The following is a 27713-nucleotide window of genomic DNA, read 5'->3' on the forward strand; positions in this document are numbered from 1 at the left end:
GCCCCTCGCCCAGCTGGTGTGTGTACACCTGACTTGTGGACATAAGCTAAGAGCCATAGGTGCTTGACATGTGTCCAGCTGAGTGTTTAGAAAGAAGCCACGTCATCACGCAGCTCTGTTGTTGACTGAGTACGGCCTCGCCTCAAATGTACAGCGCAGCCTGAAATCTTAGACAAACTCTCGGCCTCAGGCAAGTAATTCTAGGCTCCCGCATACAGGAAACACTCAGAGATACACCCTGCACTTAGAGCAGTCAAGGAGGAATGATAAAAATAACACCCAGTCTAGCGTTTGACTTGTTGGGTGGGGTCAGGCTGAAATACTTATCACGTTTTTCTCTCTGTAACAATAGTTGGGAGAAATGTCATTCCGGTGTAATGCAAGGTACCATGTGTTTTTAATTAGACTGCTCTGTGATTCTGTTGGCAATCTGCACTGTGATGTTTGTGCAATCTTTGAATAAAAGACAAGTGGAAAAAAACAGTAGTTGATAGAAATATGACAGGTGCTGACATGGGACACACATCTGGAATTTCTCCACTATAGACTGTTCTGGGAAAAATTGTCACAGATTCGCCTTTCACCATGATGTTGCAGGAAGGGCTAGGGTGATTCAGTTTGAAGTTCAGTGCTTTAAAAGTTGTATACTGTAGTGTGTGCGCTCTAGTTGCTGAGCGCTCACGTGATGACGCGGCACGCAGCCGACATGTTGCCGACACAGCGCGGAGCCCTCGAAACGCGGAGACCTCGCTCCCGGCACTCCTTTTCCCCAGAAGTTTAAATAAAGCCTTTTCCCTCCATAACCAGCCTCCGCTTATCATTTGGGGTAAAACCCAATCATACAACTGGCGACGAGGGCAGGATAGGGGCGGAGAGACGCCCAGGTGGTGCCCCTTCCCCCGTTACCCACCAAAGACAACCACAAGGCTGGAGAGGGCCACAAAGGGGAGCAAAGGGCAGAAAGGAGTGCGGCAGAGGAGTGAGGCTGAGTCACCAGCACAGCTTCCACACAGGAAGGAGACCAGCCCACAAATTGGAGCAAGGAGCACATGAGGCAGCCAAACAGACAGCGCCCGAGAGTACACCAACCAGGCGGTGAAGGCCCTGTGTGACTGCTGAGACCAGTGCAGAGGAAGTCTCCAAGGCACCCTGGACCCTGCTGGAGAGCAGCATCCAATGTGAGTAGGACAGCCCAGACCAGGGAAAACCAGCAGGGAGGCAAGACACCCAGCAGGGCACTTAAGCACCAGCCACCATACTCCAGGCCACCAGTTCTCCCACCAGGACTCTGGTGGAGCAGACACGACATAGCAAAGCACGGGGGGAGGGGGGATCCGCACCCCAACAGAGTCCCACGCGCCAACACAGACAGGGTGCACCAGGTAGCCCCAGAGGAGAGGGAGAAGCACCAGACAGAAGAGCAGAGATGTGCGCCCAACCCTCCTCACTCACTACACCGGTCCCCTTTCTACCCCGGCCAGGTGACCCCACAATGAAATGGGAGGATTGGAGAGAATACTTTATGAACTACCTAGAGGCGCTGGAAGATGAAAATGGTGAAGCATTCCCCAGCAAGAGAAGGAAGAGGATACTGCTCCATAACCTAGGCCCGGAAGGCATTAGAGTGTTCCAGAATCTCGTCCCTATGTCAAGACAAGCAGCGGACGACGATGTATTCCAACAAGCAATTGAAGATCTGAATAATCACTATAGACCGGCGGTGTGCACGTCCATAGATAGGTACAACTTCCAACAGAGAAAGCACGCAGTGGGAGAGTCCATTGATGAGTACATAGTGGCATGGCGATCACATGCAAGTTCGGCGTTCTACATGATGAGTTCATTAAAGATCAGATTTTCATGCACACCACGAACTCAGCAATCCAAGAAAAATTTTGGGTCAATGGAGATGCGTCCCTGAAGGAGGTCATAGCTATGGTGAAGAAAGCTGAACTATCAAAAAGATGTGCAGAGGCAGCAAAGAAGGAAACCACCACAAGGCCTATGGTCAACATAATCACCGAAGCGGACCCGCCGGACAGGGGTAAAGCAGAGACGAGAGACAAGAAAACCCTGGCTAGATGGACGCCTAGACCATCGCCAGGGAAGAAACCCCCAAGCGACAACAAGAATGGGTGCTACCGGTGCGGCAGCCAGTCCCACGCAGCTCATGATAAACGTTGCCCAGCCTTCCATGCCAAATGCATGTTCTGTGGATTAATAGGGCATTATGAAAAATGACCTTGTCGCAAGTTGAGGAGTTCGGCGGTCATGTATGTCGCACAGGAACTGGACGGGGAAGAAGAAGAAGTGGAAGAACAAATACTAGGTATTGACTGCGCCCGATCCAAGAAACCGCAGTGTGACATGACCATCGGGGGTGTATGTATACTAATGGTGGCAGATTCGGGATCACCGTATACCATAGTACAACGCAAGGTATGGGAAGAAAGTTTCAAACAACATATTGGACCTCACCTGGAACCTCCGGATATACGACTTGTCACATTTACAGAAGAACCAATCCCCATGGTGGGGTATCGAGTCTTGAAGTTCGAATTCAAGGATCGCAGTGCGAGGTGCAAGCAATATGTGGCCGAGAAAGGTCCCTCAGTCCTGGTTTGGGTCGACCAAGGCGATCTGGGCATACAGTTGGATCCTGGAGGAGCCACACAAGTGTTGATGACCAGTCCAGGGCGACAACCAAATGTCACCAGCCTGAAGGAGGACTTTCCCACAGTATTTGGAGGCAAGGTGGGAAAATTGACGAAATTCACCCACAAGATAGAGATCAAAGCAGACGCCAAGCCTGTGTGCCACAAGGTGAGAAACATTCCCTTCGCTATCAGGGAGATGGTACAAGAAGAATTACAGAGGCTGGAAGATAATGGGATCATCGAGCCGATAAATAGTGCAGAATGGTTGGCACCACTGGTGGTAGTGAGAAAACCGAATGGCAAAGTGCACCTATGCGCGGATCTGAGGGAGCTGAATAAGAACATCATAGTTGAAAAGTTCCCGCTACCCAGAATCGACGAAATGTTGTCCAAAACGAAGGGAGTGAAATGGTTTTCCACCATCGACCTCACCTCAGCATATCCCCAAATAGCCCTACACCACACTTGCCGCAAGCTGACGTCATTTATAACCCCGTTTGGATGCTACCAGTTCCGCAGGATGCCGTTCGGCCTTGCGTCGGCAGCGGCCGTGTTTCAGAAACTGATGCACAAGTTGTTTAAGAACACTGAAGGGGTACAATACTTTCAAGATGACATTCTGATAATGGGCAAAGATAGAGCGGACCACAATGTAAAACTGCTCCAGGTGTTACATGTCTTGGAATTTAATGGCCTCATAGCTGAATGGGAGAAGTGTAATTTTGGAATGGCGTCGGTCACTTACCTGGGCCATGAAATCAGTGATCAGGGTGTCACACCCAAACAATCCAACGCCAAGGCCATATGGGATGCACCGCCACCGAGGAGCAAGGAAGAAGTGCGCTTGTTCCTAGGGATGGCCGAGTTTTATAGTAAATTTGTGCCCCATTTGGCCACGAAGACGCACCACTTATGCCAACTCCTACGCGACAGAACGTCTTTTGAGTGGACAGAGGAGACACAAGAAGAATTCCAGAGGATTAAGGAGGACATATGTACAGCAGTCCCGTTACTAGGATTTGACCAACAGGCAAGATCCATACTGACCACAGATGCGAGTGAGAAGGGACTAGGAGCTGTCCTAATGCAAGAAACGAGGGAAGGGGAGGTGTCCACCCTCAGCTTCACATCCCGGTCCCGTCACCCATGGAGCAGAAGTTCAGTGTTGTAGAAAAAGAGATGCTGGCAACAGTCTGGGTCATGGAGAAGTTTCGACAATTCCTCTGGGGCACGAGATTCAGGCTCAGGACAGATCACAAGCCACTGATCAAAGTACTCACATCGAGTGGACACGCGAATGCAACCCCCCGCATAGCAAAGATGACATTGAAATTGTTGGACTACCGGTACGATGTTGAATATATTCCAGGAACACAAAACAAGGTGGCGGATTATTTAAGCAGAGCATCAGCCATGGAGGAAGCACCAACGGCACCGAAGAAGAGAACATCAGTGTGGCCTTCATGGAGGACCACGAGAAAGTGATAAGTGCGCAGGAATGGAAGGCAGCCTATGAGAATGACAATGACCTCAGGGCGGTGAAGAAATTCGTACTCCAGTGATGGCCAGAAAAGAGACATTTAAAGGCGAAGCACAGGAAGTTCTTCGAAGTACGTGAGGAGCTATCTGTTGGTGACCAAGTGATCTTCTTGTTAAGATGAGGCAAAGTAGTTCCTCCCTCGATGTTGGTGCCGCGTCTACTTGCCATCCTACATGAAGGGCACTTGGGCATTGTGAAAACCAAACTGCGAACCAAACAAACGTACTGGTGGCCAGCGATGGATGCCCAAATAGAAAGGCACGTAAGGGAGTGTATGCAGTGCCAAAACGCGGATAAATCAAAAAGCTTATTGCATCCCTCCTTGGGCAAGTTCGCCAACCCTGTCAATCCCTGGGAAGAGCTGTCGATAGACATTCTTGGTCCGGTATTAGATGCCCAAGGAATCCCAAAGTATGTAGTTGTACTCATGGACAGGTATACCAAATGGCCGGAGATAGACATACAGGAAGAAATGGACACGGAAAAAGTGCTGCAATTTCTCACAGCAATATTCTTAAGTGAAGGAATTCCTCGCTCCATACTAAGTGACAATGGACCCCAATTTACATCAGAAAAGTGGAACGCCTGTATGAACAGGAATGGAATCAAGATCAAGCACACGTCTGTGTATCATCCCGCTGGGAATGGATTGGCCGAACGGTTCAATAGAGTCATCATGGTCTCAGTGCAAGCGGCAATAGGAGCTGGAAAGAATTGGGAGAAAGAACTGAAAAGCACATTGTGGGCCTATAGGATCACTCCAACCAGCACAGGATACAGTCTCTTCAAAATCCTAAGGGGTCGGGATCCTTTCACCAGGGACAATGTGGTGTGGAAGGAACGCACGGTCACGAGCAAGTGGTCTCCCGCAGTGGTCCACCACAATCTGGAAAGAGCACAAAGGGTTTACATGGAACATTTCAACAAAAGACGCAATGCTAAAGAGACGATGGAGAGAGGAGAGTGGGTCCGAGTCAAGCAGGCCAAGCTGAAAAGGAAAGGAGATAGCAAATTCAGTGCTCCATTACAAGTGAAAGAGGTTTACAGCAGAGCGGCATTACTGAGTGATGGAAAGATGTGGTCACAAGATAGGATGTCCAAATGCAAAAAGATTCTGCAGTGGACCAAGGAGGAAAGTGATCTTCTCAATGAATCCCTTGGGGAGACGGTACCAGTGAGAGAAGAGACAGTGAACGTGGGAGAAGACGTGAGAGGAGAGCTACTAAGAAAAGAGACAGTGAACGTGGGAGAAGACGTGAGAGGAGAGCTACTAAGAAAAGAGACAGTGAACGTGGGAGAAGACGTGAGAGGAGAGCTACTAAGAAATTGGGATGACCAAAGCACTGTTGTACACCGGGAGAACCAAAGAGAAACATCACCGAGGGAATTCCCTGTGAGTGGTGAAAGACGGAGATCAAGAGCTCTCCAAGATGAAGCAGAAGAAGTTCCAGCTACCCCGGTGAGATGTACCCGCTCTGGCAAAACAGTGGTAAGACCGGTGAAATACAGAGACTATGAGATGGGAGAAGTTAATGAGCATGTATGCAGATAGACTCTGGGACTTTATGCATGTTCTCATGTTTGTGGTTCAATAAAGGAGGGAGATATGTAGTGTGTGCGCTCTAGTTGCTGAGCGCTCACGTGATGACGCGGCACGCAGCCGCCATGTTGCCGACACAGCGCGGAGCCCGCAAAACGCGGAGACCTCGCTCCCGGAGCTCCTTTTCCCTAGAAGTTTAAATAAAGCCTTTTCCCTCCATAACCAGCCTCCGCTTATCATTTGGGGTAAAACCCAATTGTACATATACCGTAATAGCACATATCATATATTTGCACCTAATATTGAGAACTGGCCAGCCAATCACAGTGCTCCCTCTGCGGACGACGACTACTGTTATAGTCCCGGGCAGAGCTCATTCCTTAGCTGCCAACCGCCTGCCTCGCTGACTTTTTAAAATGTGTACCTCCGCGAGGGGCGAAATAGCTCCTCCCATCACCACAACAGTGCACCTCTGGCTGTCTCCCCTCATGAGCCTTTCTCTCTGATTAGCTGTGCTGGTTCCTCACCTTCCTTAAAGTAAAGTAAAGTCCACATTTGTAAAGCGCACAATCACCCGTAAGGGTCTCTAGGCGCTGGGGGCCGTCGGGAAGATTAAGCGAGCTATTGCCCAGAGTCACATGGTGCTGGGCTAACCTGCCGCCGGAGCCGGGGATCGAACCGTGGTCCCCAGATTCCAGCGTCAGTCGCCCTGGCCGCGGCACCACACCTCTTCCTTCACTCATGAAGAATGGAAGTCCGAACTGCGTGAAACGTAGAAAAACAAGCATTTGCAATGCGATTGGTCTCGCATTTGCGAGAGTTTAAGCTACTGGCATTGTAATTGACAATGACTTTTATGTATCTGTTTTTCTAATTGACACATAATTAAAAGGCAATGTCATTTACAATGCCAATAGTTCAAACTCTTGTAAATGCAAGACATATTCAAAGAATCGGCTGCCATTGTCCCGGGCTGCTCAGAAAGTGGAAGGGCACATGATGCACTGGATGTTGCAGGAAAACATGTCGTGCCTGCAGTAGGAGAAACTCATGAAAGAAAATAGTACTTACAGATTTAAAAAGACATCACATGTAACAACCGATGTGAAAGGGCCAGTCCTCGTGGGAGGTTACAAATGTAGACAAGGCGGTACTAAGGAGGGACTAACAAGCCTATTAACGAATCAGAAGCCAGCCTTTACAAAGGACAATGACACAAGCCAATGACAAATATGGGCAGAGAGTGGGCGGGACTTCTATTCCATACTCCAGTACAGTATGTTGCAGAGCAGCGCATGCGCTGCCCAGGCTCGAACTAAAGTGAAACAGACATGTTTATTTTATGTACTGAGCATTTCGCTTCAATTCTCCCTTAGTGAAGGAAGAGGAGTGGCCGGCGCAGAGAGACATAGACAGGGCTTATGAGGAAAGAGATCCTAAGGTGCGCTGCTGTGTTGTAGGACAGGAGCCTTTTCTGCCCTCAAACACGGAGAGATGAATGTACTGCTAAGAGACAGGGTCAGGGTTCTAATATTGCTATTGTCCTTCAGTTAAAAAACAACCTTTAACTTCCATTCCCTCATTAGGGCGATCCCATATCCTCAGGGGAAATTTCGAGAGCCGGCCGCGAGGGAAGATTAAATAAATAATTAATTTTCCCTCGTGGCCGTCTCTCGAAATCCCCCCTCAGCTGGCCTCACCACTCTTACCTGTAGCGGTCGCTGCTGTATCCATAGGGAGGGTAATTAACAGTCCGTATTGCCCACGGGTGCGGGCAGTGATGCTTAATTAGAAGAGTCGGGGGTTCCGCTGAAGAAAGTGAAGTGGCGATGGGCCAATAATGGCCCGCCAACTTTCAGATTCGTGTCTTATTGTCTTTCTCTGTTTAATTTAGAACACTGTACCTCAGTGGGTGGAAGTTCTAGGTGCATACCGACCCTTCATGCCAGTTATTAAAGGCCCTCTGCCTTCCTATAAGCCACCCACAGTGGGCGCAGACATCAATTCATTGAAATTGGAGAAGCAGAAATGGCATTGTCTGACCTTTTACACTGACGATATCACAGGATGTGATTTCAAATGGCCTCTACCACACAATGACATCAAAGGTAGTGGAAACAAGTATGTTTTGTCCCGGATTACATCACAGAAAGTGACATCATTGAAGTTAACAATAATCCACAGTAAGTAAAAGAATAATGAAATAATACAATTTTACATAAACGGAAAATAGGCTAACTAGTTATCAGCTCATTTATTAACTCGGATGCTGTCATGCTGCCAGTGATGTATTAGTGATATACCATGAGCGTAATTATCACCGATTCAACTTCAACCATTATATGCCAGAGATCATAGTTCCAAGTAAAATGTTTGATGGCCAGTTACAACTTCAGATGCCAGGTTCCAGTTTGAAATCCCTGGCACAACTCCAAATAGCCAAGGACTGCCTCAAATGCCCTACAGCGAGTCCAGTTTCCCAGGCACAGCCTCCCCGGCCCAAGCACAGCCCCAAATGCCCAAGTGTGGCCATCGCATGCAGATGTTTCACCTCAGATATCCAGTGTTGCTTCGTAATGCTGACGTTTCACCTCAAGTGACCAGTCAGCATCCCCTGTATCTTTTGCCTCAGTGCCCAGTCTAGTCTTCATGCATGCAGGTTTAGCCTCAAACACCCATTGCAGACTCTTAATGTTGAAGTTTAGCTTTCATCATCTGTCAGTCTCCCCCTGTGTGAGGTAACCCCAGTGCCCCATAGCCTCAAACGAACAACCATCCTCTCAAGGCTCAGGTATGGCCACAAAAAGCCCAGAACGGCTTCACAATGTGCAAACATAGACTGAAAAATCCCGTAAAGCCTTCCACCCCTCTTACGTAAGTATAGCCACAAATGATCAAGTGCAGCTTCCATTTCCCCATGCACATTCATCTCCGCATATGCCCAGCACAACCTCCCCGCGCTCAATCAATCAATCAAGAATTTATATAACGCAACAGCTACTCATCCGTGTCAGACACTCAGTTAAAGCCTCACAGGGAGTGACTTCCTTGAGCAGTTGAATTTAAATATGTGCATGGGTAGGCAGCACTGGGGATCTGAAGTGTTGCATCATGGGCATGTGTGGTTAAGCTAGGATCTTTGTAGTTCTTCTTTGTAGTAGCAGATCAGGTTTGTTCTGTGCTGGTGGCATGCTGCTCGCGGCGTGGTAAGGCTGGTAGAGCAGACTGCTGCTTGGAAAACCTGAGGTGCCTGGGACGTTTTAAGTTACGTTTAAGCACTAGATTTCGCTTGTTTGCATCAGCATGTACAAGGGCCAAGAACCCTTCTGCATGGAAACACACCATTCCTCATCAGTCCTTCTCGTGACGTGAGTCAAATTCTGGTGAGTGCCAGGGCTCTGCTGAAGTGCATGCATAGGGTGTAATGTTCACTGCCCAATCAGGGCCCAGTAGAACGAGCCAGAACAGCATCCAAACCATATACTGTAGTGTAGGTCTAATGAGGGTTGATCCTGGTCTGAGAATACTGTAACCATGACGACCATAGACTAATGACTTTGCAACCAATCCAGTCTGCTTGCCTGAGACATGTGGCACTGTCTGCTAGGAAAGACTCATCTAAAACTATTACTAAGGCTGCTGTGTACCCAGTCTGCACCATTTCTCTCCAAGCTAGCAGCATAACTTGCAGCGTGCCTTTAGGATACATATGGAGAGGCAGCTTGTACGCCCTTCAGACCATAGTCAGTTGAATCATATTGCTGTTAAAGAGTTTGAGGGTAACGTGAGAGCTAGGCACCCTCCAACTGAGGGCCTTTGTTTGAGATTAAAATATATTAGGATAACCTCTTGGAATAGGCCTTGACTGTTCCTTTCAGCCCAAAACTCCTATCCAGTCTATCAAGAAGTGCTCTGTTGTCCATCTTATGAACGGCAGCCTACAGGTTCAATGAATGAAGCCACACCAAAGGCTTCTGATCACAGATCTGCAGGAACCTGTTCTTGATATCGATTAAGGCTGAGTCAAGGCTAGGGCCGTACCGATACTGGCTGCTGTCCAAGACGTTTTGGAGGGGAGTTTACCCTAGACTTTCTTTTATCTTTGGTACAATAGGTAAGATCGATAGGGGCCTACACTTTGACAATCGAGCATGTTATATTGTTAAGGAGGGATATAACTACATGTTTCATGCCAAAGGCACCTTTTCTTCTTGGAATGACTGACTGCTGTTATTACAGATCTTCCTAATGATTCTTTTTTTTTTTTTAGATCTAGTGGGGTACATATTCAAAGATCATCATGTTTGGGCCTCTTTCACTACAAATGTGTCAGTTTGATTTAGCATGGCTAAGTGGAAGTCATCCTCTTTGCATTGATTGATATTGTTGGATGGAAATTGCATGGTCCAGGGTCTAAGGAGTCTTTATTTCTGACTCAGGAGCATGATCTTGTTCTGGAAAAATATGCCCTAGAAATCTTATTGAAGTTCCCAATCTCCTCAGCCCCACCCTCATGCCATATAAGGTCATTGGAATTGGTGCAGCGGATTTGATTTCACAAACTGGTTGTAGACTGTTCCCAAATCGCTGGGTGAGTGACTGGGCCAGTCCTCTTGAAGAGAGTCTGAGACTTTGCTCAAAAATATTATGAAACACCTGTAGGATCTTAAAACGCATATAAACTGGATCTGCCAAGATAATCCTGAGGAAGCCTCGAGATGCGGGCACTCACTTGCTGTGGTGAGGGATGTACGACATTACAACGCATGCTTTTACATCGCATGCTTTTACAACGCGAGTTTTACTACGCATACCATTACAACGCATAGTGCTTTGGGGCGCTGGATAGTGAATTATTTAATTTACTATTCCAACTCCAGTCCCCGTGGATAGTAGGGAAGGTGTTGGATAGTAAATTAAATATATTCCCTATCCTAGAGCGCCCCCCAGCGCAATGCGTTGTAATGGTTTGCATTGTAAAAGTTGCAATGTAAAAGCATCGCGTGGTAAAAGTTGCGTTGTAAGTGATGTTTCCCGTGGTGAGCTATGACCAGCAGGAGTGTTAATTGACACTTGTATGGGGTTGCTGTAAAGTGTGTGCGAGTGCACTCTTGGAGTTTCAGTAGCTTATATTGCAGAACTGCTCACCAAGCTAAAACTTGCACACACAAAAAATATTATTAGTGACATAGGTGAAACCTATTGCATTTACCAATGCTTGTTTGAAGATCTGGTGAATAATACTTCATCCCATGGTTTGCATGATGCCCAGGATCTCTATTGTTCTGGAGCAGCAAACACATGCATATCCCCATCAGAAAACTGTGTGTCCAGCTGAAACATTGGTTGCAAAGAAGACCCTTGTATGAAGCAGCGATACCATATCATTACAAATGCTGACTTTGTATCTCAGGGTACTGCAGCTCTATGCTTGGTTGATCTCAATAGATATCAGCATGTGCTTACATTTTCTAAGGCGCTGCTAGTAAAATCATGTTGCTGCTCAATATATAAGGAACTCTTTCAAAGGTCCTGGTGGCAGCAACATGTGTAAGTAGGATGTATCATATGCCAGGATTTGTCAGTTATCTAGGGGGGGGGTGATCAATGCTCCAGATGGTGATCAAAGTATGAACGGGGTAGCTTCAGTAAAAGAAAAAAAAACGTCTTTATTGGCATTTTGCTTGTTGTGTACCGTCTCCCAAGGGGATCCACCAGTGTTGGCCCTTGGAATGAAAAAAATGTGGCAAAGTTTCTAGTGCCAACAACATTAAGAGAGGGGACAATGGGCATCCCGGGTGTCGCCCCTTTGTATCACTAAGGGATCTGAAATATGACATCTAATTTTAACTCTGGCCGTGGGATTAGTCTACATTAATTTAACCAGTCCGAGGAACTGGGGTCCCAGTCCGTACCGGGTGTGTACCTCAAATAAGAAGAGCCATTCAAGAGATTCAAAAGCCTTGTGTAGGTTCAAAACAAGGCAACCCAAATGTGGATACTGCTGTGGGGCATGTGCAAGTATACCCGGAAGAAACAGCGTACTTTCAAAGATGTGCTCTTGCCAGGGACAAAACCATTTTAGTCCAAGGGTACCAACCGCATAACCAATCGGATCAGCCGATCCGCCAGAATCTTCATCAGGATTTTGTAAACGATGTTTAACAGTGCAAGGGGTCTGTAGGACTTCAGCTCAAGTGTATCTCTTCATGGATTAGTAAGTGAGATGAGTAAGGCGTCACTCAGTGTAGGTCGCAGGGCCACTGCAGTGACAGCAGTTCATATAATGTTTCCAGAAGGGGTGCCAGCACGGGTGCATACACTTAGAAAATTCTGATGGTAAGCCATCAATGCTTGCCGTTTTGCTGCTGGCAAGTGCACAAATTGCTTCCTGCACTTATAAACAAACAGCTTGATGGTCAAGTGTCATCTTTGACTGTCTGCCGCCTGAGCTCCTGACTTCAGGTTTTAATGTCTTTATTTCGATGATAAAATCATAAAAGACAAAGTAGAACATTCATGAACAAATCAAAAAACCACCACAGCATACGAGCGGTTATGTAAAGCCAAACTTAAACATATTACCAAATTTACACTAAGGCTAAAACCACAACTAAAAAGTTATTAAGCATTTATAAGTTACACAAGACATTAAGTAAACCTGTGTCTAGAAATACAATAAGCACACAAGAAAAACATTACAGGATATGATTAAGAATGGGTTGAGTTCCTTCTGGCTCTAATTGCCCAAGCCCAGCCTAAAAATTTGGCCAGGCATATCACAATGATTTCGGAGGTGTTTGTTTTTAAGGCCCATATTGCATCCGAGGATTTTCTACAGGGTAATCGTTTAAAAAGGGGTTTTAACCACTTGGAGCGGGGTTCTGTATATTGAGGACAAGCAAACAGTAAATGACCCTCGGTTTCTTTACGATCAGGGCAACAGCTACAAAAGCTTGAAGAGGTTTTGCCCCAAGATGAAGTAAAGGAATTCAGGGGTAATGAGCCCACCCGAAATTGATGATACAATTTTTTATCCAATGGCCTGGTAATAGAATCCCAGTAGGTCTCGCGGGCAGGATCCAGCTTAAAGCTTAGGAAACGCCCCGTTAGACCCTCAGAACTTGAAGCATGTACCAGGGAAAAACGGGTTGAGGCCCAAAATAAATCCTTAAATTCCTTTTTCGAGGGGAAAGTATTAATACCTGGAGACACCCACAGATGAGTTAGGCCCATGTCGCACAAACTCTTTTTCACCGAGCGGAGCCATGGGATTCGCTCAGAACCCCCCATGGCCTTCACTTCTGCTAGCTCTTTTGCAAAAAGTACAAGATCCTCAGAGGTCCATAAGCGCCTCCAAGTAGACACTACTCTATATCTTGCCATGTCCGTAATTGGAGGACAACCCATATCATGGCAGAGAGGGGTCAATGGAGTCGATTGGGGTAACCCTACCAGGTTACGAAGGAATCTACACTGAATTCTATATAGACTCGAAAGATCCATAAACCCCCATAACTCTGCCCCATAAAGTGTGGCTGTATTTATTTTGGTGTCATATATTCTCAGGGCAGGGATAACCCGTTTTGTGATGGATTTCTTCTGCTCGCGCAGAAGACATCCAGTCAGTTGGGCGAGTTTTAACTGCTGGGTCGCTATTTGGTCTTTCCAAGACAGATGACGGTCCAGAGTGACCCCCAGATACGTCATGGTTTCAACTTGTTCCAAGTTGACCCCACTCATTTGTACGCTACTACGTATTAGTTTTTTCCTGGATAAAACCATAAACTTGGTTTTACCCACATTTATCTGGAGGTCATTTTTTTTACAAAACTCCTCAAAACGGTTTAAGGCCCGCTGTAAGCCTCCCCGGGTCTTTGAGAGGAGTAGGGTGTCGTCGGCAAAGATCAACATAGGAAATTTAGTCCCCGCCAAGGATGGAGCATCGGTATGGGTGGACATGAAAAATTTAACTACTTGGTCAATAAAGAGTAAAAAAAGAGTGGGAGCGAGAACGCACCCCTGACAAACTCCTCGTGTTACTGGAAACGAGTCCGTAAATTGACCTTGTGCTCCCCACCTTACCCTGGCGTAGTTCTCGTCGTGTAGTCTAATAATCATCTCAACTAGTTCACCCGGCATACCCAGGTCCCTCAGAACCTGCCATAATTTTCCCCTCGGTACCAAATCGAAGGCTGACTTCAGATCTATAAAAGCAGCAAAGATAGTACCACCGCCAAGCGTAACAACCTTCCAAAAGATCATACAGAAGCGCAGCACCTGATCAATGGTACTTGTACCAGATCTGAAGCCCGCCTGCATTGGGGACAGTATGTTTTCAAGATCCATCCACCCCTGCACTCTCGCCAGGATCATGCGAGCGAAGACTTTTTGAAAACAATCAATTAAGCTAATCGGGCGATAGTTGCCTGGGTTTGATCTATCTCCCTTTTTATGTATAGGGAGAATCTCAGCCCCCTTCCATGTTTTGGGGATACAGGCGCCTCTCGCTATAACGTTAGCTATATTTGTTAAATAAGGTACCCAAAGGGCTGTGTTGGCCTTAAACAGATCAGCTGGAATTTGATCCAATCCAGGGGCTTTCCCCCGCTTTGTCAAGCCTAAAGCTATTTCCGTTTCTGTTTCAGTGAAGGTCATGATCACATCACAAGGGGGCATTACACGTAACAGATTCAGTGTGGGCGGAGGATCAGCAACCTCTGAGCAAAATTGGGAAGAATAATGATTTAGCCAGGCTTCAGGGGATACATGATTGGATGGGATACGAAGGTCACCATCCTTACCACATTTGACAATGTCCCAGAATTTAATCTGATTATTAGACTTACTGGCATCCAAAAGATCCACCCAATAATCATCTTCCCACGCCCTCTTTGCTTCCCATTGTACTCTTTTGTACCATTGCCTAGCCACCTTTACTGCACTCATGTTTCTGGATTTGACTTTCTCAATTAAAGAGCTATGGGCCTCCCTACACTCTCTGTTGTACCATTTTGCTCTTGGGGCTTGCAAATGCCCAGTACCTTTCTTACAGGGTTTCGAGAGAAGTTGTTTAAGCTCGATAAAACATTTATCATGCATACCCATAATCCTATCTAGTTCAGTATGACCCCTCCCAACAACATCACTCCTCATATTATTTAATGCCAGCTTCACCACATTTTCTATACTAGCCTGTATAGTTACATCACTTGATATGGTGGACCATTTCAATCTCCTCCGATCATTTGATAAGGTTAAAACCCCTTGCCCCTTAGGATCTGGTTCAGCCAGTCTTATCAAATTATACATTTTAAGTTTCATAGACAGGGGATTATGGTCACTTTCCGGACGCATAACAATTTTCATATCAACAATTAGGCTCCAAAGTTCCATTTTTAAAAAAATATAGTCAATACGACTTTTTCTCACACCATTATCAAATGTGAAGTTGGCGCCAATGTCCGATTTGGTACGACCATTTACGGCCCTTAATCCCCAGGTGAGACAGAAAGCAGTCCAGCTCAGGGCGGCCTCCGTTGCTTTAACAGGTGTTTGATTCGTTAGTTCCGGGATTTTCCATGTTGCGTCCTCTACAAACCCCCAGTTATCCTCAGGCAGATAAAGTGGCTCGATAGTGCAGTTTATATCACCAGCTAACATGATAGATGTTCCTTTATTCCAGCCAGTTAAAAGGTTGTCTAGGACACCTATCAGCTGGGGGCATCGGCCGCCGGGAAGGCCTCGAGAATAAATATTAATAATAAACAAATCCTGGCCCCCTGCCTTGCGCAACCTAATTGCCAAAATATCAGGATTATCCACATATAATTCAGAGACTGAATAACCCCAAGCCTGTTTTACCCACGTTGTCAGTCCCCCTGATGCACGCCCTTTATTACTTTTTATTGCGGGTTTAAAAAAGTTTATAAACCCGGCTTTGTATATGGGTGCTGTAGCCCAGGTTTCTTGTAGTAACACGACCTCGTATTTATCAATGAACTCCAACCAATCCTCGGAGTCCAGACGGGACTTTACTCCAGCTACATTCCAGGACACAATGTTAGATATCAATGTATCGGATTCTACAGGGTTATTACTGACATTGCCAGGGGAATGGGAGTTAGGTAAACTAACACTTGTTGGCCTATTACTGGCACTATTCTCTTCTATTTTAACAAACGGCGCCCTATCCCCAACTGGTGCAGCCGATATTCTAGTTTTCTTATGGGGCGTAGGCTGGTGGTCCATATTTAGTTCCAAAACGGAGATGGGTGGATATTGTACTACTTCCCCGTTCTCAATAAACAGGTTAGATGACAGGCTGGATGCACACAGTCAATCTATCCATTCTAAGTCTGACAGCACCTCAAAATGGTTAAAGAGCGGGGGGTACTGTTGGGGGTAAGGTGTCATCGGCTCTCGAGACCTCCCCCCTCTCGTTTTCCACTGGTTGGGGCCCATAGGATAGTTAATGTGAGTGTGTGGGTAGAAATAGCCAAGGTCCAGGGTCTGAACATCACCTAGACGGGCAAATCTTGCTTTCCTTCGAATTCTGTCCACCACCCAGGGGTCTTTAAAAGAAATCAGAATGCAGTCCCCTTCTAAATCTTTTGAACCCTTACCCACCCAATCAACTCTCCTTACATAGAGGATTTCGGTGGGGGATGAGGGTGGGAGAGGACGATGTTTGTTTAACCAGAATATAACCTTATTCCGCAAGTCCCCTTGGGTCTCTTTAGTGCCATCTTTTAAAGGGGCCACCCCGGTTAAAACAATGGTGTATTGGGACGCTTCTGGTGGTAAATTAACTCTGGGTGTTGGTCGTATTTTTCGGTTATCCGTCCTCTGAGACCTAGATTGTTGGGAATTATTTTGGTCTTTAACCATTTTATTTACTTGATTTAACATGCCGTTCGGCAAGGGATGTTTCACTGGGGCATTATTAGCAGTTAGTGGGCGTTTATCCCTTGGAATATCCTTTGCGGGAGCTCTACTGACAGTGGTCAAAGTGGCAGCAGGTTTTACCCCTGGTAGGGGTTTGTTATTATTAACAGCAGAAATCCCTGCTGGGTTCACAGTAGGTTTTCCCGCTCGTGGATTTGTGCCCCAGGTTGAATTACAGGCCCCCATCCCAGTAACAGGTGTTGTTAGTTTTTGCAAAAGACCCAAGTTGGTATTGACAGCTGATTCCAATACATCTATTTTAGCGGTCATCAACCTTGTTCTCTCTAAGACCGGGAGCAATATGGTTTTTAACATTGCTTCCATCTTAGCCAATAAAATATCATCGCTGCTAAGACAGGTTGGGCAAGGATTTGATGACCCAGAAGGAGCTAATGAGGGGCAATACGCCATTGGGAGACCTTGATGGGGCTGGGAAAGAGATAAGCTCACACTATTAGTAAGATCGATTTTGGGTTGTTTTTGGACCTTTTCCCCATGTGGACTCGAAACATGTTTTCTTTTCCGGGATGTTGGGTTTATGCTATTTTGTGGCAAGTTGGACACGCTGGGGGGTGTGGGGACATAAGATTGTGATGCATCAGACAGGCTGCATTCGTCATCCTCAATATACTGGCTATTGTCCTCATAGCTTGTCTGATTAGTGTTTGGGTTCTGTTCCCTGTTATCATAGGGTGGGGATACAATAACTCCATCTCCGTCTACATGAACTATCGCCTCTGTCTCTGTAGTAGAAATACAATTAAAAGCTGCGTTAGTTACAGGGCTTTTGACATGGGCTAGGGACCCAATTGATGAACGCTTCCCGGTAACTAAATCCAGGGACAATCTATGCTCTACCATTTCAATTTCCTTTTCCAGGATTCCCGTCGCTCTAGTGATAAAAGCATCGAGGGGACCAGAAACAACACCCTTGGAGGTTTGTATATGAACTAGACGTTGTTTCCCAGATCTTAATGCCATATTTAGCAGCTAAGTGGGATGATATATAAAGATAAAATATAATATAAATATTAATACAACCACTATGCCACCTAAAAAATACCAGTGAGGCCCCTCTCTATTAAATACAATACGGCTAGATACCACACAAAACAAAATTGTATGAAACAAAGATGAATTTTTGACCAGGACTCTGGGCCCAACCCAACCTTGTCCGACCGCGGACGGCCGCAGACGGTCCCGCCCTTGTCCCGGGCTTCTCCCGGCGTGCTCCCGCTGAGCGGGGACAATGGTCCTATGTATACTCTATAGGCTCTTGCTTATTGGTTGGCGTACAGGGGGGTGTGGCCAGCGGGGAGAGCAGCCCAGGTGTGTTAGATGGGCGCGCAGGGGCTCCTGGTCATTGGAGTCCCTGCCTGCGTGCTCGCAGCCCCGCCGGCTTGCTCACCTGCCCGCGCCTCCTGTCCTCAGCTGATCCAGAGTCTGCAACCTCCTGAGTGCGAGGGGCTGCGAGGTCAAGGGTGACGAAAAAAGGCTCGGAAATCCTCAGGAATCCTCAAGTGATGCAGGCTTTCCCTTCCTGCGGACAGTCTCTAAAAAACGGGCAGCAAGGAGATAAGGGTTCCGTTCTGTTCAGCAAACCGCCGCTTTTTCAGGACGGAGGGCGGGGGGCGTGGCCAGCGGGGAGAGCAGCCCAGGTGTGTTAGATGGGCGCGCAGGGGCTCCTGGTCATTGGAGTCCCTGCCTGCGTGCTCGCAGCCCCGCCGGCTTGCTCACCTGCCCGCACCTCCTGTCCTCAGCTGATCCAGAGTCTGCAACCTCCTGTGTGCGAGGGGCTGCGAGGTCAAGGGTGACGAAAAAAGGCTCGGAAATCCTCAGGAATCCTCAAGTGATGCAGGCTTTCCCTTCCTGCGGACAGTCTCTAAAAAACGGGCAGCAAGGAGATAAGGGTTCCCTGACTTACTTTCCTGAAGTAGTTGGTGGGAAGGTCTTGAATCTCTGTGCTGTGCTTTCATACTATTTACCTTCTCAGATAAGGTTTCCCAGGATTTCCTAGAAGAAGTTAAAGCACCAGAAGTATTGTAGCACTGAGTATTGAGCAACGGTGGCAGCTATGAGCTTTGTGTCATTAGCTGCTGTTTGCTGCAGGATGCTGCCTGCAGGTTTTCCAGGTCAATTGCAATGCCTTTTTGTATTCCTTCTTTTAGCTTTTGCTGGCTCCAGCCTTATGTCAGACACTCCTTTGACATCTTCCTGGACACACCAATACCATAAATAGGCCTGACAACTATTCACACCCATCCATATTATAAGCATCTTCAAAACTTTCTATTTATTACACCCTAACCATGACTAGTTATTCGCCGCTTCTCCTTACCACGCATGGAAGCGGATTCACCATCTTGAGTCTCTGTTTGCTCATGGACAGGTATAAAACACGCGCTGGAATTACACAACTTCTTTCTGTCTACAAACCTGGAGTTTTTGCAAATAGTGGGCACAGGGGCAGCTTTCATCAAGAAGTTGTCACAGATACTCTGGTGACCTGAGGCTACAATATCCCTCACCACGACTGGCCAATTGAAAGGGGAGACAGAGGTGCAGTAATCTTTAAGATCAATATTGCCTTTTTACCACCTTTCTCCACAATAAAGTATGTGCTGTATGTTAAGCTACAGCCCTCCAATAACCAGTGTTGTATTAAACAATTATGTGGCTTTCTCCCCATTAGGTATGTGTATAGTGTTACATTAGGTGTCTTGAATTAATGATTAGGTAATTTAAATCATCTCCGTTTCACTGCGTCTCCACTCACAATTAACCAACATGAGAAAATGCGAATGATCAGAGCCCACTAAACTTTGAAGCATAGCAAAGACCATATCCATGAGGCAGTCAGTGTACACTAAAGTCACCTCTCTTCACACTACAGAGGTCAGCCTTATGTGATGGGATCGCTGTATTCTTTCTCGGTTCTTATAGCAAAGAACATTGGCCATTTACACACAGACACATTCCCTATCAACTAAACCCACGTCATCAGTCCCAGCAGCCAGTTTACATCTTCTGTTTCTGCTTAGTCAATAAAAAGTATTGAACCGTCCAACTCTTAAACGCGTGCCATACGTTTCAGGGGGGGGGGGGGGGGGCTGGGAAAGCCAGTTCTGTTCTACATGAGAATCTTTTCCCCGATGACCTTGAGTACATGAGGCTAACTGTACAGCTATACCTACGGCTGGAGTAGACCTAATATGATGGGTACAAGAAAATGGCAGAAGAATCAATAGTCAACAGACAAGGCAATTTTAAACCCCAGATTCATGTACAAATCAGCTACTAGAACTGTTAAGACATTTCAACGCCTCTTTGCCAGGGCGGTTTGGCCAAGACCCCTGCCACAAAGGTGGTATCATAGGAATATTTAAACTGGTTGAATGATTGTGTGTCATCATAACAGCCTTCAAAGAGTGGTTTACATGTGCATTGATTTATAGGACTTAAAGCACTTTATATAGGTAGACACACATTCACTATCAAACATTTTGAATTTGTTGGTCCCAGAGGGTGGGCAGAGTTGTTGTCCAATGTGCTCCTATCCTCCATGTATACTTAAATCTATCTGCACTTAGAAGGTCACTATTAATACACATCATCATGCCAAATATTGCTAACTACTTGTATTATTTCATTTGTGCTGCCAGTGGCATTTATTTATTTATTTATAAAGTTTTATATAGCGCGAACAAGATCCCGAAGGATCTCAGAGCGCTTTACAAAAATGATGGTAGGATTGGCGATGTTTCAGTGAATGCTGCTTTCAATACCCTCAAGAACAAGTTTGAGAATGACCTCAACAGATATAACACGACCAAAGCAGCATGCAGTAGTTCTTAAAATATTCTGTAGCAGAGAAAGACTGGACTGAGAATATAGAAGGGTGGTCGAAATGGTGACCTGGTGATCAGTGGCAGAATTGTGACCAGGTGAATGGCTTCCACGGATGAAGCCAGCTGAGACTGTACCAACCCTATGGTTCCTCTGTTTCTATACAACATGAGGTAACAGTAAAGATGACAGACAAGGCATTTTTGGTGACATTCATCAATCTTTAAATGTGGGCTTCTATTCCTGTTTCATGAGCACACCTTGAAAATGGCCTACACATATGGAATAAACTCATTACCTTAAAGCATAGCTAGGCTTTTGAATATAGTAAACAGAGAAGCTGTAGAAAACATGTAGATTGCCTTAGGTAAACAGCTGTAGAAAATTCCTCTTTAAATAATACACTGAAGCCATACCTTAATCTTGCAGGAGTTGCCTGGAGGCAATCCAGTTGACGTGTTGTGATATGTTGGTTCTCCTATATTACTTTAAATGGCACTAACATAAATGTATTTTGCAATGACAAATATTCACTATAAAACACTCAACAAGCCTCTTGCTCCACAAATGATATGTTGATTACTGTAGAGGGCAATCACCTTGGGGGAAGATGTTTCAAGTTTCTTTGAATAGGATGTTTGGAATGCTTTACAAGTATCCATTCTCTCATCTTCACCGTGGTGCATGTAGTCATGTGTTACGCTCCGGAACTCCAATTTTGCATTAGCAAAGAGTGAGTTAGTCTAGATATCAATCATATAAATACACACACCATCTATTTTTCAGATCTCGCAGGCTAAGATGAAGAATGCAAGTCTTGCCATGGACATCCACTGTAAAGAAATGGATCTCAATACCTTGAAGCAAAGGTGATTCTTTTGTTTTTCTTGTGTGTGTTAGAGAATGGTTGGGGATATGGTACAAGATGGAATCACAGATAATTGAATTTAATTCAACTGCAGCTCGTCTGCAGAAATGTAAGTGTGATATAATGTTGACCTGGGATCATGATCTAACAATGAGCTCTTTATTGGGGTGGTTTTCAAAGTATGGATGTCATCGGCAAAAAATAAATGTACGTCTGGAGGTGTATGATGTTTGATCTTTTGAGAAGTGGTACTGCCTACAAGAGGAAGGTAAACTCCACCAAGGGCATAGGTTGTCTGCTGGAAGAGATGTTCTTGATTGGGAAGTAGTCTGGTAAAACAAGATGAACTCTAATGGGAGAAGCTGGTATCTATCTATTCTATGGAGGAAGATGATATATAAAAAGAAATAGCTTTACAAAAAAACACGTCAGCAGAGAATATTCTACATCTAAATGTATCATTGACATAAGAATGACCATAAAATAAAAGAGATACAATTAAATGTAATGGCATTTAACCACCAACTCCCAAATTAGCCCTACTCATGGTTATCACCTTGGACCTAAACGTACATCCAACTCAGAACCCGGTCTCCAGCATAGAACCTAACCCGAGCAAGGAACCTAGTCTTAATTCTCCATCAAACCCTAAATTTAACCTTTCATATATGTTGTATGTTTTGCATTTGGATTTATTTATGTTATGTTATTGTAACAGCAGAAAGATTACATTTGTTGAAGCAAGCAATGAGTGAAAATAAGACACATGAACCATCGCAAATTAGAAAAATAGAGCAAGGTTTAATAAATATGTTGCCACCAAAACAACAAAGATCCTATCATTAGAAGTGGAGATAGACAATTGTAAAGATTTAAGTGGAAATAGCGCTAAAAAGCCCAAATCACCACTTGCAGCTATCTGGTCGTATGAAACCGTGAGGAAGTCACAAGTTCTGGCTGACCATGATGGAGCGTGGGTTTGATACAGGGATCATGTTAGTGCCACTGAAAATGTACCTTCTCACTCTAGTGCAAAGAGTACAGTTTTTGGTGAGGGGACTGCTAGGAGCAAGGAAGTTTCATGGACAATTGTCCTTGTCCCATGAAGAGCAGGCCTGGTGTCGCGAATGGTCGTCACTGTAGCTTGAAGATCCTGTTGTCGTCTTAGTGAGCCGGAGCTTTCGCAATGGTGTTCCCCATGAGTAGTTGGTGCTATACTGCAAAAGGTCAGGTTGCCGGAACTTCACATTGGTAGACTGTGTGAGCGAAAGGTTTTGGCTCCATCAGGACCGTGCACAGTCACTAAGGGCCCAATAACTGCAATTCAGCTCTAATAAGGCCACACCAAGGTTCCAGGGCCTGAGGGGCATTACTTGGGGGTCAGGGGCTAGCCCGAGCTGGATCTGGGGGATGGTTCAGGTGGTGGGAGCCTGTTATGGTCCTGTGGCTCTGAACAGGAGGCAGCAGACTAGTTTTGGATTCACTCTGGGTGTTCTGGGTACAGGTTCAATCTTCTGACTCAGGCAGGAGGGCAACAATCCAGCAAGGCAGCATTCCAGCAAGGCAATAGTCCAGCAGGGCAGCTATCAAACAAAATGGCAGTCCTTTCAGCAGCTCAGCTTTCCTTCCTTCTGGCAGAGTCCCCACAGGTCCAGAAGTGTCCTGAAGAGCTGGTGTCTGTGGTCCAATATTTATATCAGGAGCCTCCTTTGAAGTGGGAGAGGTTTCTAGTGGTTTCCCTTTGAAGTGCACATGTTTTCTGCCTCACCTGCCCTGGCTGCAGACTAACTACAGGAGGTGTGCAGCCCTTCAGTTCTGCCCTTCCAACCTGCTAGAAATGCCCATCCAGACACACTTAAGCTATCAATTGTGTGCGGCTGTCTAGGAGGTATACCCAAATCCCAACTGCCTGCTGCACCCAGTCATGTGTCCCAGAAACAGGCTGCAGGCAGGAAAATATCAACTTTCTGAAAAGTGGCTTTTTCAAAATTGAAACCAAAATCTGACTTTGCCATTATAATTCCATAGACACCAAACATGAACTGTTTACCTCTTCTAATTTGGAAGTTACAGCGTATTAAATCTAGTGAGGTAGCTCCAATGTTATCCATATGGTTGAAGCAGACCTTGCAGTAGTGAAAACAGATTTATGAGTTTTTCACTACCAGGACTTGTAAAACTTTAGATTGCATCTCCTACTTTTCAAATAGATAGCACCCTGTCCTGTGGGCTGTTTAGGCCCTACCCTAGGAATTACTTACATGTATTAAAACGGTTTGGACCTGGCAAAAGGTTTATTTTGCTGGGTCGAAATGTCAGTTTACAACTGCATGTACCGGCTACAATGGCAGACCTGAGACCTGTTTAAAGGGCTACTTAAGTGGGTGTCACAATCGTGCTGCAGGCCCACTAATAGGTTTTAATTTACAGGCACTGGGTAGATGTAGTTACTCCTTACTAGGGACTTATAGGTAAATAAATATGCCAATTGGGGATACGCCAATGTTACCATGTCTTAAGGAGCGAGCACATGCACTTTAGCAATGGTTAGCAGTGGTGAAGTGCAGAGACCCCTACGGCAAGCAAAAACAAAATTAGCAAAAAAGGGAGGAGGAAGACAAAAAGTTTGGAGTAAGACCACCCTAAGGCTGACAGGTCTAAGAGTATTATATTTGGTCTTGTGTTTTTTTCTTAAAGGGTTCTTTGTGATGATAACATTCTTTGAGAAAGTAGGCAGTCACAGGGATGATAGAAACAGGAGGTAAAAGATAGGTCTTACTCTTGAAATTTTTCTACTGTAAGATAATAAAGATTTGTAACAGCTGAATGAACAAAGTCTTGATAGGCAGCGTAAGAGCAGTGGTGTTAGAAAGTCATTCTTTTGCCCGGTTCCCCCCCATTTTTTTCTGAATGATACTGGTGATAACTGACTCTGACTGCACCCTGGGCTCTGCTAACCAAGCCGAGGGCCGGGGCTATGTGTAAAAAGGTACATATAATATAGTACACTTAAATTGGTAATGACAGGCCCTATAAGTCCCTAGTAGATAATAGGGCCAGGGGGAGCAATCTACCTATAAATCCCTCGTATGTAAGGGGCATGGAGGTTTAGAGGCCCAGCAGATTTCCATTCATGCATTGCATGTGTGCGCTGCTGTGTCCTTGCTGTCCTTTTAAAGGCAGTTCTCCCTTGCAGCATGTGTTCAAAATTAAATTCTCACAATTGGTATTAACAGACCCTATATGTCCCTAGTATGTAATAGGGCTAATGGGTTTAAACTACCTATAAGTTCCTAGTAGGTAATAGGGCATGGAAGTTTAGAGGCCAGCAGATTTCCTATACTTGCATATGTGCTGTCATGTTAAAGGCAGCCTGGCTTTGAAGACTGTCTTCAAAAGTAAAATAGTGTGCAAACTCGACTTTAGTGGTTTGGGCAATTTAAAAGTGATAATCTACCTTATTTGTACATGTTAGGTACCCCAGGGTCTCACCTAGGTGTCACAGGTGTGCTGGGGCGGGTTGGGGGGTCATGTAACTGTAAGTAGGGGCCTTATAGAAGATGTTTTATATGCCACTAGCCATTTCATTTTTCACCATTGTAGATATTTGCCTTCATAGGCTAACATTGCAATGTATTATGTAGTTATAAATATTGCTAGGACAGGAGTAAAACATATTATTCAAGGACTAAATACAATACCTTGCTACTGTTGAATTTATCATAACTAGTACAGAAGAGAAGTTATGGAACTTTCTCATCTGTAAGTCAAAACCCAGCTTTGTAGTGGTCTCTGCTGATTGGTCAGATTTAACAGCAGTGGCATAACACAGGCCCCCGCAATCCCCGCGGTGCATGGGGGCCCCAAGCTCCAGGAAGCCCCCCTCAGCACAGTACTCTGGCAGGAGAGCTCCTAATTGAGTCCGGAGGGGGCCACTCATCGTGCCTTGCAGGGGAGCCCCTCACATTTCGTTACACCAGTGCTTAACAGGCTTAGCCAGGCTGCTTTGATTAGGTAATAAGTGGCCTTGCAGGAGCAGAGGTCATCTGATGGAGAGAGCTTTGCAGCTGGGGAGGATAGCTCCTGCATATGGGGCTGGGTAAATCAAACAGTGCAAAGAGAGGGCAGATCAGTAAGGAATGCCAGGCCAACCTCCCCCTACATCCTATGCTCCAGCCAGATGCCAGGTTTAGAACAGGAATTTGCAGAGGTCACAGGGAGGAGATCTAATAGAAATGAACCACACAGTAGGTTGGTTGAGCTAGCTCTTACTCCTCTGCAAAGAAATCAGCCATGATGGATTTTGGAAGTGCAGTGATTTGTGGGAGAAGAAGATGCCACTCTTTGGAGGAAGTTGTCATCCTATTGGGTGACGCCCAGCATCTCATTGAACAGAGGTGTCCCCAGCTTGTCACCACAGAACACTGAATAAATATCTGAGAGCTGCATATTCTCTCAGATCTGCTGCCTGAAACTGCAAGAAAAAGAAGGACTGCCCTGCTGGAGACTGAATTTTCACCCAAAGGCTTGCACTCTGAATGACTGCGCCTGCGTCACAATTTGTTACTTTGTCTCAAGAATGATTAAGGAGTAGACTCAATACAGCTACAGGTTAGCAGAGCCCACCTGCATCATTTCCACCAAGAGTTCCCATCCGTGAGTGCGTCCATTAGACTTTTAAGGATTTGGCAAGGCTTTGTGGGAATTGTAGTCCAGACATCCCAGAGACCATCTAGTAGATTCCAGACCTTGGAATTGGTGATTTGGCCACTCAGCACCTACAAGGAGACCTTCAGGAAGCACCTCCTGAAGTTGGAGAACTTTTGTGAAAAAGTTCTATGAAGTGACTGACCCGACCTCGAGAGTCAAAGCATCTACCTTCAGCCGCGTACTTGGCAGGATTTCAGGTTTGTCCCGCTGAAAGCCCTGGAACACCAGACTTCCAGAATTTGACTTGGGCCTTGTGCAAAGTCAAGCTGGCGAACCCTCTCCGAATCCAGGCGGCTTAGGGGGGTTGAATGACATCGGAAGAAAAAGCTCCAGAAATGTTTCTATGTGTGAAGGTAAAATTTTTGCCAGGTCTCCTGCTTAATGTATCCTGGGCTCCATTACAGTCAAAGTTTGACTTTGACCTGGTGCAGCGTAAACGGATGTCCCACAGTGGCACTATATGTTTTTTAAGCATTATAAAGTGGTTACTGTATAAAAATTCATATCTCCGGTTCCCTACATTGGATTGGATTGAAAATATTTAATATTTTTATAAATTGGGTTGGGATTTTTATTGTGGGTTGTGTCTTATTTGATGTATTGGTGTTTTTAAATGCTTTACACTTTTGTCTCGTAAGTTAGGCATGACTGCTTGTGTCAGCTAACAAGGGTTGAGTTTGACCTTTACTGGATCCTATTCCGTGTTGATGGCCCTATTATTAGTGGTAGGTGCATACTTACCCCTACCAATAACCAATTTTCCAGCAAGTGGAAAGAGAGCACAAACACAGAATGAGCGCCAGATAAACCTCATCAAAGTAAGCAGGGTCTACCCATTTACAATAGCCTCCCCCAACAAGCATCAACCACAATGCATGCAGATCTTCAACTGAAGCCACTGTACATCCCTACATTACCTCACAGCATCCGGAACTGCTGTTCCAAGCAATGAACGAAACAACCTGTTGTTACGGAAATAAAATACACTTTAGTTCTCAATCATTGCTGGGCGGTTTCCCAATTCAGCCACTGATGACTGCAGGTTAAAGTGCTTGCCAACAGGTGTTGGTGTGTTGATGTAGTACTTGGCAAAGTTCTCCATAGAGCTTATGGCTTCACATAATGACTGCTCCCCCCCCAGTTGCTAGTTTTTGTGGATTCTGTATCGCTTTTGCAATATTGCCCGATATTCAAGTTTTAAGCGACAGTTCTGTTTTCAATGTGTACTGTAAAAGTGGTTGCAATTCAGCTTTCAGAATGAACTTTTTTTCTCCATTCCCTCAATCAATTTGTGCATTTGCCACAAAATTCCGGAAAAACATTTTAGCAAGGAGTTGATGTTTATTTAATCTATACAAATGTGTTTGTACAGTTAAAGGAAGGTGCCAGTGGCGTAACAAAACATGAAGGGGCCCCTCTGCAAGTAATGCTGAAGGGGCCCCTCTCATTCCCATCTGTAGGGCCTGCGGGGGCCTTTGCTATGCCCCTGGAAGGTGCATAGCTTTCTGTACGGCTCTGGGGGCCGTTGGGGAGATTGAGAGTCAGATGTACGACCAGCAATTTTGCGACACACAAATTGCGTCGCAATTGCGACTCGCAATTTGC

General features: G+C 45.6%; 1 protein-coding gene across 1 annotated transcript in view; it reads left to right on the forward strand.

Moving 5' to 3' along the window:
- KRT222 (keratin 222) overlaps positions 1 to 27713 on the forward strand; it is a 299136-nt gene that overhangs the window by 83972 nt on the left and 187451 nt on the right. Inside the window, exon 3 of the mRNA XM_078645497.1 lies at positions 21317 to 21399. Coding sequence (XP_078501623.1) covers positions 21317 to 21399 — 83 coding nt within the window. The remainder of the gene's footprint in view (positions 1 to 21316; positions 21400 to 27713) is intronic.

The sequence above is a fragment of the Lissotriton helveticus genome, chromosome 5_1, assembly GCF_964261635.1.
Source record: "Lissotriton helveticus chromosome 5_1, aLisHel1.1, whole genome shotgun sequence".
In the NCBI taxonomy this organism is placed as follows: domain Eukaryota; kingdom Metazoa; phylum Chordata; class Amphibia; order Caudata; family Salamandridae; genus Lissotriton; species Lissotriton helveticus.